The 17,525-nt window shown below is 40.8% G+C and overlaps 1 protein-coding gene across 6 annotated transcripts; it reads right to left on the reverse strand.

Moving 5' to 3' along the window:
- Positions 1-11,205: 11,205 nt before the first annotated feature.
- On the reverse strand, positions 11,206-17,279 carry LOC122230430 (diphosphoinositol polyphosphate phosphohydrolase 3-beta). 6 transcript variants are annotated; one of them, XM_042974836.1, is made up of 3 exons: positions 16,624-17,279; positions 16,384-16,427; positions 11,206-12,377 (listed from the first exon to the last, which is right to left on the reverse strand). In XM_042974836.1, coding segments are annotated over exons 1-2 (495 nt in total). In that variant the 5' UTR covers positions 17,118-17,279; the 3' UTR covers positions 11,206-12,377; positions 16,384-16,426. The 6 variants fall into 6 exon arrangements, with proteins under 6 accessions (XP_042830770.1, XP_042830768.1, XP_042830767.1 ...); XM_042974834.1 differs by having other exon boundaries at positions 11,206-12,772; XM_042974833.1 differs by lacking the exon at positions 16,384-16,427.
- Positions 17,280-17,525: the final 246 nt, after the last annotated feature.

The raw sequence follows: 17,525 nt of genomic DNA on the forward strand, positions 1-17,525 counted from the left end.
TTAATTCCATAGTCTCCCCAAAACCCCTTCTTTGCTCTGTCCTGACCCCATAATGTTCCCTTGAGGCAGAGTTGCAAAGACAGACAGAGGGATAGGGGTGCCCCCTCTAATGAGGAGACCAGTCAGATGCCCGTCTCGCCGTGTCCTGAAGGAACTTAGGTGAGGCTTAGCTGTAGCGGTCTGAGCTTTGTGACTTATGATTGGGAACTATTCCGATGCCACCATAGACTGTATGCCATTCATCATGGAATCACAGACGGGCCCACTCAGGCTCTGTTGGCTTTTGGGGACCTTACAGTTGCCCACCTGTGGAGACACAGAATCAAACTTGGCAGGCAAGCTAGACCAAGTTGCACATTCACACTCACATACATACCAGAGTTATTACATTCCCTCCCACAGAATTCCTACCTGTGAGACCTTTGAGGTCTCCGGGGAGTGATCAGGTCCCCCTTCCACTCTTGTGAGTGGGCCTGACTAGATTGGGCCCTAACCTTACCGGTTCCAATGTTGGGTCCAGGTCCTCACCTGCCAAGTCTCCTTGAGTCCAGCAGGAACGGAGGAGCGGGGCCAGCCTGAGGCGACCGAGCGGGAGACTGTCAAAATTCAGGCAGGGCGCGCCTTCTCCCTTGTGATTCCTTGTTCTATCACCTCTTCACCATTCTCCCAAACCAGTGACAACAATGGGCCAGCACGGTTGGGTTTCCTGGTCAGGGAACCAAATATGTTACAGAACCAGGCTGGAGCACTGGCGAAAAAACCAAGCAGCATTCAGAGATCTTGGTGGATCAGAGATTTATGTAACACCGGCAGGTTCAGAGGAGACCATTTCTCCAAAGATCTGAGCCCCAAATTAAGGGGGGAAGGGTAATTTATAGTTATCAGCTTCCATATCTGTGGCAGGTTTTTGCACACGTGGCAAATGGGTCAAGAAGAACCCGGAAGAGGTGTCTCTAAGCTAGAGACCAGAGCTTGTTTTAGTCCCATCGGCCATCTTATGGTGTAAAACTATTCATTTTCCAACAGGGAGACTGAGACCCTTTGAGTAAGGACCCTGGTATGCTACTGATAAATTATACTGTTACTATTTCTCCCCATGCTTCCAAAGAGACCTGAAGGGTAACTGAACATTGAAGAAGAAAAAAAAAATTAGATCTTTCAGGATTTACTGGCCATTGGCTCTGAACTGACACTGATTCCAGGAGACCTGAAATGTCACTGTGACCCACCAGTGAGAGTAAGGGCTTATGGGGGTCAGGTGATCAGTGGAGTTTTAGCTCAGGTCTGTCTCACAGTGGGCCTAGTTGGCCTCCAAAAGAATCCTGTGGTTATTTTCCCAGTTCTGGAATAAATAATTGGATTGCAGCTGGCAGAATCCCTACATTGGTTCCCTGACCTGTGGAGTGAGGGCTATCATGGTGAGAAGGGCCTAGTGTATGACACTACAACTACCTCCACCTAGGAAAATAGTAAACCAAAAGCAAAACTGCATTTGTGAAGTATTGCAGAGTTTAGTCCCACCATCAAGGAATTGAAAGATGCAGGGGTGGTGATTCTCCACACATCCCTATTCAACTCTACACTTGGCCTATGCATAGGACAGATGGATCTTGGAGAATGACAGTTGATTATCATAAGCTTAACCAGATGGTAGTTCCAATAGCAGCTGCTGTATTAAATGTGGTTTCATTTTTTAAGCAAATTAACACATCCCTTGGTATCTGGTACCCAGCTATTAATCTTACAAAAGTCTTTTTCTCCATACCAGTCTAAGGTTCACCAGATTCAGTTTGCTTTCAGTTGGAAAGGCCGGAAATACACCTTCACTGTTCTACCTCAAGACTATATCAACTCTTCAGCTCTATGTCATAATTTAGTTACCTTGGATCTTGTTCAACTTTCTCTTCCAATAAATATCACACTGGTCCTTTATATTTATGACATTGTATGGATTGGACCCAGTAAGCAAGAAGTAGCAACTACTCTAGATTTATTGGTAAGACATTCGCATGCCATGGAATGGGAAATAAATCTGACAAAAATTAAAAGGTTTTCTACATCAGTGAAATTTCTCAGGGTCCAATAGTATGGGGAATGTTGAAATATCCCTTCTTATAGGAAAAAAAAGTGAAGATATTTGTGTCTTATGTGAATTCTTACCAAGGGGTGACCTTGGTAGAGGAGAATTTAATAATCAGGTGCAGAGGATGGCCCATTCTATAGATACCAGTCAGCCTTTTTCCCCAGCCAATCCCTGTCTCATGAGCAAAGCACTCATGAACAAAGTAGCCAAGGTGGCAAGAATGGAGGTTATGTGTGGGCTCTGCAATATGAAGTTCCATTCACCAAAGCTGACCTGGCTATGATCACCACTGAGTTCCCAATGTGCCAGCAGCACAGACCAACACTAAGCCCCTGATATGACACCATTCCTTAGGGTTATCAATTAGCCAGCTACTTCATGGCAGTTTGATTATACTGGGCAGCTTCCATATGGAATAGGCAGTATTTTTGTTCTTATTGGAATAGACACTTACTCTGGATATAGACTTGCCTTCTCTGCATGCGTTGTTTCTGCCAAAACCATCATCCATGATTTACAGAATGCTTTAACACCATCATTGTATTCCATATAATATTGTGTCTGATCAAGGAACTCACTTCACAGCAAATGAGATGCAGCAATGGGCCCATGCTCATGGAATTCACTGGTTTAAAATGGTCCCCACCATCTTAAAGCAGCTGGCTTGATAAAACTGTGGAATGGCTTTTTGAATATTCAGTTATAGCACAAACTAGGTGGTAATACCTTGAAGAGCTAGGAAAGATTCTACAACAGGCTGTGTATGCTCTGAATCAGCATCCAATATATGATGCTGATTCTCCCATAGCCAGGATTCATAGGTCCAGGAATCAAGGGGTTGAATGGTAGTGGTACTACTCACTATACTCCTGGTGATCCACTAGCAAAACTTTAGCTTCTTCTTCATGCAACCTTATGCTCTGCTGGCCTAGAGGTCTTAGTTCCAAAAAAATTGATTTCTTTTTCTTCTAGGAAGCACAACAATAATTCCATTGAACTAGAAACTAAGACTGCAACCTGTCCCTTTTGGACTCATCCCACTGTATCAATAGGAAAAAAACGAGTTACTCTGTTGGCTGGGGTGTCTGATCCTGACTATCAAGGGGAAATTGGACTGCTACTCCACAACAGAGGTAAGGAAGATCATGTTTGGAATACAGGAGGTCCCTTCAGGGAGTGTCTTAGTATTACTATGCCCTGTGATTAAAATCAGTGGAAAACGACAACAACCCAATCCAGGCAGGATCACTAATAGTCCAGAAAGTCCAGAAGGTTTGGGTCACTATCTTCCAACCCCAAATAAAGAACCACAACCAGCTGAGGTGCTTGTTGAAGGCAAAGGAAATATGGGATGGTTAGAGGAAGAAGGTATTTATAAATACCATTTATAATCATGTGGTCTATTACAGAAATGAGAACTTTAATTATCATGAGTATTTCTTCCTTGTTATGAATATGTTTTTGTGTTTGGGTGTGTATATTTAATACTCATATTTCTTCCCTGTTTTAATGCCTTATCATATAAGATATATTAGACTTTATATCCTACTATTTAACTATTGTATTTAAGTTATGGGATATCAAGGAGAAGAGTAAACATCATTCAAGGACTTTACCTCCTCTTCTAGGGAAGGGGTTAATGTGTTTTTGGTTATATGCAGGACCATTGTATCATGTTAGGTGGAAGGATGATCTTGCTATTGACCTCATTTGGAAATTAAGTATGGCTTAAAGATATGTGTATGGGTGTCAGATTGACAAGACATAGACCTGTGATGCTTAATTTTTTTGTGTCAACTTGGAGGTGGTTTTTGGATGGATTAACACTTTAATTAGTGAACTTTGTTTAAGATTGCCTTCCATGATGTGAATGGGCCTCATTTAATCAGTTGAAGCCTGAATAGGACAAGACTGACTTCCTTGAGCAAGAGGGAATTCTCCAACAAATGTCATTCAAACATCATAATGTAATACCAGCCTTCAGGTTGGAACTGCACCATTAGCTCTTCTTCATTTGGCTGTCAGCCCACACTGCAAATTTTGGATTTACTAGTCTCCATAATCTTGGAAGTCAATTCTGTATAGTAAGTCTCCTTCTAAATGTATATATATCCTACTGGCTGCTTCTCTGGAGAACCTTGACCAGTAAATATGGTAAGGCCTATAATCTTAGGGTAGTTTGTAGAGTTATTTCTAGAGAGTGTAGTGTAAGCCCTGGGAAATTGAATGGGGTAATTGATGAAACATCAGTGATGTTCTGGTCTCAAGGCTGTCAAACGTGATAGCATTATGAGATCCAGAGCCCCATGATCCTCCAGGAGCCAGGTAGGGAACAGACCCACTATAATTGCCTAGCAGTCCTTGAAACTGCACATCTTCCCTGCATGCTTTCCCATAAACATCAGATGTGTGTTTGGTCTATGTTTGGAGGCTCTTTGTGTTTTCCTCCCATGCTTTGACATTCCTCAATATTTATACCTGGCGTACATGAAATAAAGTCTATGTGCAGTTTGCTGCTGCTGCTGTCTCACTGGCAGAGGCAGCCTTACACATCCGCTCATTTTAAGTGTCTGAGGACTTTTTCTTCAGTGCGTGGCTACAGTAGTTACTTAATATTAAATAGAGTAAAAACAGGTATGCCTTATTTTAACCATCATAATTGTTTCCTTGACTAAATTCCCCGTGGTAATAGTACCCATTGCCTTTAAATATCCAATAGTGGGCATGGACACTCTGACCCATTAATAAACCAAAATTAAATTAAGTCTTTGGCACGTGCAAACTGGTTTGAAGAAACAGAATGTTGTGGATATCCTCCACACCTTTTTCTACTTAATATGTCCCAATGTAAATTAAAACATAGCCTTTCAAGGATTTAAAACCATTATACAAGACCTATTTGGAGAAGGGTTGAGCCTCACTACCTTTAAAAAAATTTTTTTAATGTTTATTTTTGAGACAGAGAGAGACAGAGCATGAGCAGGGGAGAGGCAGAGAGAGAGAGGAAGACACAGAATCGGAAGCAGGTTCCAGGCTCTGAGCTGTCAACACAGAGCCCAACGCGGGTCTTGAACTCATCAACTATGAGATCATGACCTTAGCTGAAGTCGGATGCTCAACCTACTGAGCCACTCAGGCACCCTGAGCCTTACTACTTCTTCATTTAACAGCCTAATTTGGTCTGTTCTTCACTTGGGAAGAACAAATGGGACTTCACAATGGATTACTAGTCTTAATGCCATAGTACCACCCATTAAAAGCCCCCATAATTAATATTATGGAACTTACTGACCTTGTACAATCAGCAAGTGATAAATATTTTTCTATTATAGATTTGGCCAATATGTTCTGCTTAGTGCCTATTTCAAATGCTTCTCACCCCAGTTTTCCTTCCCTTTCAAAGGGAAATGATACATGTTTACCTGGCTACCCATAGGGTACCTCGACAGTTCTTCTATCTCACACAGTCTTCGCAGGCAAGACCTTAACTGAACACAGCTTTCTCCAGGGGCACAAATATGCCATTGATGCCATTGCATTGATGCCATTCTCTTCTGAGGGGATTCCTTAGAAACACTCATTCAGGATATTCAAATATTCAAAAAGGTGTTCACAAAAAAGTGTGGGGGCCATTGACCCACACTTAAGTGCAATGTCTCACCATTTCAGATAAGTTCCTGAAAATTAGTAATCTGAGAGCTTCCAATTCTTGACACTGCCAAAAAAGCACAACTCACCCTCTCAGCACTCACATTAAAACAGGCCCAAAATCTTTTAATCCTTTTTGGGTTCTGGAGGTAACATATTCCTCAAATGTTATTTTAGCCTATTTATGCTGTTTTCTGCAAATAGGTTCAACTTGAATGGCATCCCCACCCCCTAACAAATATAGGCACTCCTATTAGTGTCTCCCAGAGACTTTCACTTTAAGGCTTAGCAACCTACTCTTAAGCATCTTAGAATCTCTGCACCAACCATGATAGCCATAAATTGCCTGTGACATTTTGACACAAGAAACTGCACTACTAGCTCCCATGCTATGTATCATTAGAATGCAATTGCTGGCTGAATACTGGGATCTCCTGGAAGTAGAGGCTCCCACAGGCCCTGAGTTTGTGACCCTCCATATCCAGCTAATTATGCCTTAGGCCTTGGAAGAGGTGCCCTGCAGACTCATCAGTCACCAAAGCCTCTTTGCTATGGTATGGGGCCAAACCTGAGTCCTCTAGCATATCACACTTGCACATGGCAATGGTCTTCCCTGTCTTCAGTCTCTTGCCAGATGTCATGGTACTGGAAGATGTCACCCCTTGGTTACTTGAAGATCATCTTGGGATCAATGTAGTGGATAGCTGTGGGAGTTTGTACACTTTATGGATATACTGTCATAATCAAACATGATGGAACTAAGTGGATTATTGCTGCTTTTCATCTCTTAACCCATATGTATCTGACAAAGTACTAGACTCAAAGATCAGCACAATTAGCCAAACTTCAGGCAGTTGTTTTAGCACTGGATGCCCTGGGCAATAATTGGCCCCTTCTGAAAATTTTAAATATTTAAAAAAAATATTTATTTAATTTATTTTGAGCTAGGGGGAAGAGGGAACAGGAGAGGGGAGAGAGAGAGAGAGAGAGAGAGAGAGAGAGAGAGAAAATCCCAAGCAGGCTCCATGCTGTCAGCACGGAGCCTAATATGGGGCTTAATCCCACGAACCATGAGATCATGACCTGAGCTGAGATCAAGAGTCAGAGTCTTTACTGACTGAGCCACCCAGGTGCCTCACTTCTGCAAATTTTTAGACCCCTAGGCCATTTTCAATGGCCTGGTTATCTGGTTTGGCCAATGGCAGCAACATAAATTTTTTTTATTCAAGATTGTCCCTTTTGGAAGATGTGGTGTGTGTGTGTGTGTGTGTGTGTGTGTGTAATGGAGTATTACTTGGCAAACAAAATGAAATCTTGCCATTTGCAACAATGTGGATGGAACTAGAGTGTATTATGCTAAGCAAGATTAGTCAGAGAAAGAAAAATATCATATGATTTCACTCATATGTGGAATTTAAGATACAAAACAGATGAACATAAGGGAAGGGAAGCAAAAAATAATATAAAAACAGGGAGGGGGACAAAACGTAAAAGAGTCTTAAATATAGAGAGCAACATGAGGGTTGCTGGAGGGGTTGTGAGTGAGGGGATTGGCTAAATGGGCAAGAGGCATTAAGGAGGACACTTGTTGGGATGAGCACTCGGTGTTATATGTAGGGGATGAGTCACTGGATTTTACTCGTGAAATCATTATTGCACTCTATGCTAACTAACTTGGGTGTAAGTTAAAAAAAATAAATTTAAAAAAAGGAAAAAAAGAAAAAAAAGTCCCTTTTGGGGTAAAGACTCTGGGAATCTCTTGCTTCACAAATAAGAAAATATAAATTAACATCCACACACATCTCTACATATACTGAAGCTATAATACAAGCCCTCATCAATAGAGTCCTTATCCCCTTCAGAGTTCTTGGCATTGCTGACTATGACCAAGGTATTCATTTCATTTCTCAGAATACACAAGCTGGGCAAGACATTTGACAGACGTTTCATTGTCCTTACAGGCCTCAGGCTCCAGACCTCACAGAATACCTTAATGGCTTATTAAACCTGCTCAGATTCAATTAAAGAAACAATACATTTTAGTCATAAAACATCAGGGATGAATTTTAATAAAGTATGTCTCCATTTTATTTTGATGTTTGCTGACAGCTCTGAAACATCACACCTCACTCTTCCCTTTCAGCTGTACATCTGGGCAAGCTAATAAAAACCCTGGGTGCGCTCTCCTTTGATGGCAGAGAGTTTCAAACCATTCATGCCCCTGGCTGTGTATTAGAGCCTTCACCTCGGTGTCACCCTCTAGCCACAACAAAAATCCAAGCCAATCTCCTTTCCTTGTTTTCTCAAGACATTTTCACACCAGCTTTGGAAGCCTGTTCTGCGTTCCCTGTAAAGCCTCATTATGTGAGTAATAAACCTTCGAATATCCTCTTGGTGTGTAAGTGACATCATCAGTCTAAACATCTGAACTAAATTTTGGATAGGGGTGGGGCCCATTCTGTATCTGAAGAGTAGTCACAACTGGTGGCCTGTTTATACACAGAATTCCTAGTGGGATATGTGAAAGGAAAGTGGAATTGTGGAATCTCCATGGTGTCTGGCACACTTGCATGTATTCATATAGGTTTGAACTGCAGCTAATCTAAGTTAAATGCCCTGTGGCCTCCCAGAACACAGTCATATAGCACCCCCCTCTTTTTTCCCCAAGTTTTTATTTAAATTCCAGCTTGTTAACACAGTGCAATATTAGTTTCTGGTATAGAATTTAGTGATTCATCACTTCCATACAACACCCAATGCTCATCAAAACAGGTGTACTCCTTAATACCTATCACCTATATAATCCATCCCCCCACCCACTTCCCCTCCAGTGACCATCTGTTTGTTCTCAATAGCTAAGAGTCTGTTTCTTGGTTTGCCTCTTTTTTCCCCATTTGTTTTGGTTCTTAAATTCTGAATATGGGTCAAATCATATAGTATTTGTATGACTTATTTCACTTAGCATAATACTCTCTAGCTCCCTCCACATTGTTGCAAATGGCAAGATTTCATTCTTTTTTATGGCTGAGTCAAGTTCTGTTTGATGTATGTGTATATATATATACACACATATGTATATATACATACATATATATAATCTTTATCCATTCACCAGTTGATGGACATGTGGGCTTTTTCCATAGTTTGGCTATTGTTGATAAGGCTGCTATAAACATTGGGGTGCATGTACCCTTTCGAATCATATTTTTGTATCCTTTGGGCAAATACTTAGTAGTACAATTGCTGGGCTGTAGAATAGTTCTACTTTTAACTTTTTGAGGAACCATACTATTTTTCCAGAGTGGCTGCACCAGTTTGCATTCCCACCAACCATGCAAGAGGGTTCCCTTTTCTCTGCATTCTTGCCTACACCTGTTGTTTCCTGTGTTGTTAATTTTAGTCATTCTGACAGGTGTGAGGTAATATCTCATTGTAGTTTTGATTTATATTTCCCTGATGATGAGTGATGTTGAACATATTTTCATTTGTCTGTTAGCCATCTGTAGGTCTTCTTTGGAAAAATTTCTATTCACATACAATCCCTTTTATTTCTTTGTTTTCATTTAGGGTATGTGGGACAAGAACCTGGGGAGCTGACACCATTTGCTCATTCTTCTTTGCATTGTATATTTAAGTAATACACTAAATCTTAAAGTAGCTCATTACATCTTTACCAGTAGAATCAGTCAGGCCTTGGACTTGCCTTGTCTTGTATATGTGAATTTGTTACCATATAATCCTAATTGCTATCTTTTATCCATAAAATAATTGGCATAATTATATTCATTTAATAGTTACTAAACTGAATAAATACCAAGGGCTTACCATGTCTTTCAAACATTTGTATTATCCCATAGTACTTTATGAAGCTAAGAAGTTAGGAATAATTGTTACTGGAAGATTCTGAAAAATGGAACCATGATTGATAGACAAATTTTTTTTCCCAGTAAGAGAAATTTGAGTATAGACCAGTCTTATGGCATCTCAATTTTCACATTTTCCAGCAAATACCTGGTAAAATAACACCAATATATTTTTGACAAGTAGGAGGTATGACAATCATTTATATAACAAATGTGTTATGAGCACCTGTGGGATACCATGTTCCAGGCTCTGTGCCAGACTGTGGACACAGAGACAATCTAGTCTCAGTCCCAAAGCCAGGGGACTTCAGAGTTCAGAAGGCAGAAACATTTAGGCTAAGAAGTATAATGTAATTTTGATAAGAACTATGAAATAACAAAGTAGTGGGGTACCTGGAAACACAGTAATATACTGTACCCCCAAGAGATCAAGAAGGGCTTCTCAGAAGCAGTGCTGTTTCCAAAGGTAGGATCTATGATTGCCCCCATTTTATGGAAGGGAAAATTGAAGATTACAGAGGTAAAGTAACTTGGAAGAGGGCACACAACCGGTTTTGAGCCATGGCCTATTGGATTCCAAGCCACTGTTTGTTTTAATTTACAACCACCACCAACAGTTCCATTCTCCTGGTGCTTTCTGCCTCCAAACTTTAAAAACCTGCTAAAATCAGAGTAAACTCAAGAAACGACTTCCAGGAAAATATGGATGAAAAATTTTATGGAATTTTTCCGTTCCTTTTAGCAGAGGAATCCTAGAAGGGAAAGCTCTGTCCAGCTGTGGGGGGAGTAAGGTGCACTCTAAGGTAAACCTTTATCTCTCCTTTTCCAGGAAACAGCTGTTTCTGGGGAACTGCTTGCTCTTGGAATTGAAACACTTTGAGAGCAGCAGAATGAGCAGCTTCAGCTTTACAGTTCTTCACACGTACAAAGGTATTCATCTTTCTTAGAAGGGACCTTCAATGTTTTTCTTCCTGTCTGCTCCTTCTTTACCCACAAAAGTTGGGACAGACCACATGTCTGTTGATTTCAGCACAGCTTCACTAACTCTGGCTTAGCAGGCTTTAGCTTTTACAGGAATTCTAAACACAGTGCAAAGCAGAAGGAATATCTGCAGTCAGGAGTGTGTGCTTACTTTCCTGTGTCACCTACCTTCAAATATACAGTTAATGAGTATGCAACTAACAAGTTTACAGCCACTATTCTCCTAAAAAAATACTATTTGAAAATGGCATTTTATTGATTTTTATAAAATTCCATAAATTTGTTCCCTGGAGACTCCATCCCTTTGCTCTTTCACAGTGATATGAACTACACTGTGTCAAATATCCTGCTCAATAGGAGAATCCATTCCCATTTTCCAATAAATAAGAATTTAACTCTTCCTATTTAAATGAGCCAAATTAAGAGGGAAAAAACCTCCTGACAGTGGTCTGTAGCAAGATAAACACTAGCCACTCCAGAGTTTGTCAGCCCTCTCTTTTTGGGCATTTGACTTCCTGGCCTAGAAGAGGCACCTCAGAGCAAACATTCTCTACACAATCTAAAATTTTTCTTCCTCCTCTTTTTTCTCTGTGCCTTATATACTAGCTTTAACAAGAACTCTGAAAACTATTTTCATTAACTTTTTTATTATGGAAAATGTCAAACATACAAAAGTAGAGAAGAATATATATATAATGAACCATCATTTAACCATCACCCAGCTTTAAATCAAGTCAAGGCCAATCTTGTTATATTGATCTAATGCACTTAACATCCACTTATTATGAAGCAAATTCCAGATATCATTTCAACCATAAATATTTAAGAATGGATCTCTAAAAGTTAAGGACTCTTGTTTTTGACATAATCTCCATTATCCCAATGAATATCAAATATCAAGTCAATTTTATAATTATCTGGATTGTCTCATAAATGTATTTATTTTACAGTTTGGTCAAATCAGGATCCCAAAAATATCCATATATTACAATTGATTTATAGGTCTCAAGTCCATTTTAATCTATAGGTTCTTCTTCCATTTCTTTCTTTCATCCTGGCGATCCGTTTACTGAAGAAACTGGATCATTTGTCCTACAGTTTCCTACAGCCTGGATTCTGCAGACATCAACTCTGGGCTTTAATGTTTCTCTATTTCCTGTATTTTCTATAGATCAGGAATGTCTAGAGGCACAGGTTGATTTAGGTTCAAAATTGTGGCAAATATATTTCATAGGTGGTGTAGTATACTACCATTAGGAGGCACATGTCTGGGATGATAGAGACATAGAAGTAAGAAGTTTTGCTTTCTAATATTTCACAGCCTAGAAACGGTATGTGACACCTAATATACAAAAAACATGTATATGCTAGACAGCAATTTAGTGTGCTAACACCAGATTAGAAGGTGAATGCTTTACATGATACTCTGTATCATTACAAAATATTATTTAGACAAATCTTCAGTAATATCTACCATATTTCAAGTGATGTCTTGTATGCTAGATACATAAAAAGACTAAGGAAACAAGGTCCTTGCACTATAACCAAGCTGGTGGGAAATACAGATAATCATAAAAGCACAAAAAAAGGCCATAGGCGCCAAATTAGAAGTCCATACAGAGATAGTGGTAGTGCAACAATCTGGAGAACGGTCATTGCAATAAACAGAGAAGTGTTCAAAAGCATAGGATGAGCTTGTCCTCGGGAGTGTGAAAGAGCTCATCTGTGTTTCACAATTCCATTCATCATTGGGTGCAAATATTTCTTTCAAAGTACATCTGAATCACATCTGTGCCATTCACCTAAAAAAAAATCTTATTAATAGTTTTATTGGTTCATCAATTCCTCCAGTCAACAAATATTTATTGAGACTCTTGTAAAAGCTTTCAGTGAATTATCCAATGCAGTTCCACTCTGAGGCCAGGTGAAAATAAGAGACTGTCCAGATAAAACATGAAGCTAAGAAATCAAGAATACACTAGTAGTAGACATTTCTAATCTGTGGTTCAGTGACAAATGTCTCCAAACTCTGGCCACTCTTCTAGGCTCTGAGAATATGGACAGGATTCAGGCTGGGTCCTACACCTCAAAGAGTTCGTAGTCTAACAGGCCAACAATCATTCAGAAAGATGAGTACAATACTAGAATGGTCCTGAAAATATTTCCTGTTTCTCTTGGTGCTTCCACAAAAGGGACCCTGAAAAAGAAAACTCTAGCCAGCTGTTCGTACTTAGGCTCTAAGGCAGATTTTTCACCTCACTTTTCCCAGTTAACAACTTTTGATAAAGGAATTGTCTTTCTTATAATTGGACTCCATTTAATGGGAAGTGAGAGGAGCAGCTCCAGTTTCAGAGCCCTTTAAACCATCTGTCCCAGAAAGGCCCTCTAATGTTGCTACCTTAAAAACTGCCTGTTCCTGCTCTTAAACACACACACACACACTCTTTCTTATTTGATGTTTCTTAATACAAAAATGTTGAAATCTTTACAATTCTCTTATGAAACCCTACAAAGGAATTCATATTTATAGCTACCCCCATCCCTTTCAGAGTTAGTTCTTCCAACAGTGATTTGATACACAAAAAATAGGTTTCTTAGAAAATATAATACTTTATACATCCAGGGAAATTTATATATCAAGCATATCGATATTACCTTTACTCCCAGCATGTCTTTTAAAAATGTTTTTAAAAAGATAATAGGTACTTGTCCAGTTGGGGGGGAGGGGTGGGAAACCCAGCCTTTACAAAAACATGCTAAAAACAAATTCTACCTCATATTTGAAAGTCTTAATTATCTTTGATCAATGCTCTGTTTATTGGGGGGGAGGTATGAGCAGAAAGATTCATCTGTTCATTTTTTTGTGAAATCATCACATAAATAATATGGGTGCTATATACTGACTCTCCAGGGAAAAAATTTCAACTGTGCATCAAACTCTTAGAGGATGTAAGTCATTGACACGATTAGGTTTGTTAGCTCTGTGTCAACTGTTTTGGCCTGAATTGTTTGGATTTCTCTTTTAAAATGAAAGGCTTTTTGGGTTCTTTGGGCGCCCGGGTGGCTTAGTCACTTAAGCATCTGACTCTAGATCTCAAGCCATGATCTCACAGTTCATGAGTTTGAGCCCCGCATTGGGCTCCCTGCTGGCAATGTGTAGTCTGCTTGGGATTCTCTCTCTCTCTCCCTCTCTCTGCCCTTTCCCAGCTCACAGTCTCTCTCTAAAAAGTAAATAAATAAACCTTTAAAAATTAAAAAAAAAAATGAAAGGCTTGGGTTCTTTCACTTAAATTTTTCTAGACTGAACTCCAGAAGCATATATAACAAGAACTGCCTATGTGAATCTGAAAGCTTAACTTATTGTGATAACTGTAAAATGTTCTGCTACAACTTAGAAATGCAAGCCTTGGGGGGCACCTGGATGGCTCAGTCAGTTAAGTGTTGTACTTTGGCTCAGGTCATGAGCTCCTGGTTTGTGGGTTCGAGCCCCACGTCGGCCTCTGTGCTGACAGCTTGTAGCCTGCTTTGGATTCTGTGTCTCCAGCTTCTCTCTGCCCCTCCTTCACTCTCACTCTTTCTCTCTCATAAATAAACATTAAAAGAAAAGAAGTGCAAGCCTTGGAAGTTTTACGAATTACATAAATTAAAGACCTTGGCAGTGAAGAAAATTCTAGCAAGTGATAGACCTCAATCCAAATGTTTCTAAATAAAATACAGCAAATATTTACAGGCTAACAATTCTTAAGATTTGATTAATATCAACACTATACTATCTACATTTGCCAAATACATAGTTCAAAAGTCAAAACATGAGATTGTGCATTATTCTAAGAATTCCATGTATAGGTTATACCCAGGTATTTGTGGCAGTATTTTTATTTTTTTATTTTTATTTTTTTAAACATTTATTTATTATTAAGAGACAGAGAGAGGCAGAGCATGAGCATGGGAGGGGCAGAGAGAGGAGGAGACACAGAATTCGAAGCAGGCTCCAGGCTCTGAGCTGTCAGCACAGAGCCCAACGCAGGGCTTGAACCCACAAACCATGAGAGCATGACCTAAGCTGAAGTAGGATGCTCAACCGACTGAGCCACCCAGGTGCCCCTGTGGCAGCATTTTAGATGAGGGCAGTCTTATGTACGAAACAGGTGTAAAGCAATGATCCAGTTCCTTTGCTATTATTGTATACATTGAAAAATCTCGAGTTACCAGGAATATCTATTAGTTGATTTGGACTTTTGTAATAAAAGGCCAAGAGGTAGGATTTAGAAAGATTTTTTTAAATTATGTCTTTCTGTATAAAGAAATATATTTTTGAAAAACAGATGATCTGCATAATTTACAATATGAAATTATATAATTGTTTTTTTAAAAGCCATTGGTTTTCTACTCATTCTTTGATAATATTAATTTTTCTTAAATATGTGCTTTATTCAGACATATTTATATATGGCAAAGATTTAAAAAAAAACAATTGCATCAAAGTTTTAAAAAATATAACAATAGTCAATACTACCACCCAGCGTTTGTATTCTTTTTAAAATGTTACTATGCAAAATAACAAAATATTTGAATTATAGTTATTACCCACTTATATTTATTACTAGCCTATAGAATATTTTCTAGTTGTTAATTATTATATGTAAAAAGATATCACCCACCTATACTCTCTTCACAATATAGACTTTTTCTCAACCTTCCTAAGAGAAGATAAGGAGTTCTAAGAAGAATCAAGACTTTCAAAATTTTTTAATACAGAGTACATAAAAGTGATCCCCCCCAAATTAGCTGAGAGTCGTGGTCCTAGGCAAGTTAACAAGGCAAATGTATGAGTTTTTAGTTTGGCACCCAAAAGAGTTTGTCTTGTGACAGAAAACATTTATCCTAAATCTTTAATAGAGATTGTTCAGGTGTCCTGACAGTTTAAGAAGTCTGTACCAGCCAAGTATCAAGAAAGGTACATCACTGGATTGGAATGTAATCACCATATAAATTCCATGCCTATGGTTATTGGTAGTCAGGAAGGTTAACTGGAATGTCCACTCAATTCAAATACGTGAATTAACTTTCTTTCAAAAACTAGTTAATATTGGGAGAACCATGGTTATTCTAGGGTATTAAGAAATGGGCAATGAAATTGCAAGTTGAACACGAAATCACTCCCTACGAACACAGTTTTCATGATAACATGTACACATCAGGATGTGTTTGGTTAACAATACTTATCCAAGAAGACATTCACTGTCTAAAGTAATATTTGTTAAAGTACATTTGGGCTGTATGGGAAATGGCCACTTCAAATAAGCAGCAAAAAATTACCACTGGTGAAATTTTTTTGAAAATCAAATTATGTACCTATGAGTAAAGAAACTTCTGAAAAGGCCAAATTAGATCACATCACTGAACACAAAATTATTGCCCAGTAAGGAAAGACCACAAGATGTGAAATTTCTTAAATATTAAAAAAAAAAAAAAATCCATCAATGATCTTTAAACCAATTGCCATCACAGAAGGGCTGGCGTTAATGCTGTGAATGAGAAAGGAGGTTAAGAAAAAAAAAAAATTAAAGATGCCACACCACCAAGATGTTCAGATTTAAAAGGCCTTCACTACAAAACAAACCGCAAGGCTATGGTACCAAAAATGCACACGTGCACATACACACGTGTGTGGAAACGTAAAAGAAAAGAACCCACAGCGTGAACACACTTGTACACACACACACACTAAGAGCTGAGCAAGCAGTTAAGGCACCTTTAAAAACAAACAAACAAACAAACAAACAAACCCACGTGGTTTAGGCTTACCGAAATCTGTTACAGTCCTACGAAGCAGCGATTTTTCAAGGCATCTGAAAAACGTGCAAATTGTCTGAAAACAGTGCCTGGCAACTGAGACAGTTTGCAAGCGTGATTCAGAGGTCTGCCAAGGAAACAAAAGAAGCCCCCCTCCTCCCCGAGAGACCGCACTAGGCAGCAGAGGTGCTCCGGGCACTATTTATTCTAAAGTAGGCGGAAAGCAGAAGTCTGTGCAGGAGCGGTACATACTAGGGATCGCTCTGTGGCAGAGACGGGGCCACCGAGTTTCCATTGGTTGGGGAGCCGCCCAGCTTTAGTTTCTCCAGATATTCGGCATGCACGGGCTTGTGGCACTGGAGAACCTTGATCGCATCTTCGATTTTGAACCACTCTCGCTTCCTTCCAATGCTAACCGAATCTTCCCAATCCTCCAGAATCTCGGTGACGGTCAGTACGTACACGTACGTTCTGTGCTTGCGGTCTTGGTTCTGTTCGAAAATGCCCAGGAGCCGGCCTAACTTCCCCTTGACTCCCGCCTCTTCGAACACCTCTCGGACAGCCGCACTGCCCGGCTCCTCCTCGGGCTCCATGCCCCCGCCCGGCACGATCCAGCGGTCCGGGTACCGACTGCTACTCACTAACAGCACCTCGTCCTCGCGCTCGCTCCGGAAGCACAGGCACGCCGCCCGCTTCTTGAACCCCTCCGGGTCGTAGGTGCGCGTCTGGTTGGGCTTGCACTTCATCGTCACGGCCGCCCGCTCCCGCCGCTCGCTGCTGCTGGGATCGCTGTCGCCGCCGCCACCGCAGCCGCCCGAGGTGCCAGAGAGAGAAAGGGCCGAAGAGAGGAGCAGCGAGAGAAAGCGCTCTGGCCAGGAGCCCCGGGTAGATGAGGCAGGGGCGGGGGCGGGGACGGGGGCGGGCGAGATACGTCAGTCAGTTCGTCCCCCCGTGCGGCCAGAGGGTCCCGAGCGCCGCCGCCTGACTGGACGAGGCGCCGCCGCGCCCGCGCCCGCGCCCGCGCCCGCGCCCGCGCCCGCGCCCGCGCCCGCGCCCGCGCCCGCGCCCGCGCCCGCGCCCGCGCCCGCGCCCGCGCCGGAGCCCGCGACCCCGGCCCCGCGCCGCCGCCAGCGGGTCCGCCACTCCGCACAGAG

Source organism: Panthera tigris, chromosome X (genome assembly GCF_018350195.1).
Source record: "Panthera tigris isolate Pti1 chromosome X, P.tigris_Pti1_mat1.1, whole genome shotgun sequence".
NCBI lineage: Eukaryota > Metazoa > Chordata > Mammalia > Carnivora > Felidae > Panthera > Panthera tigris.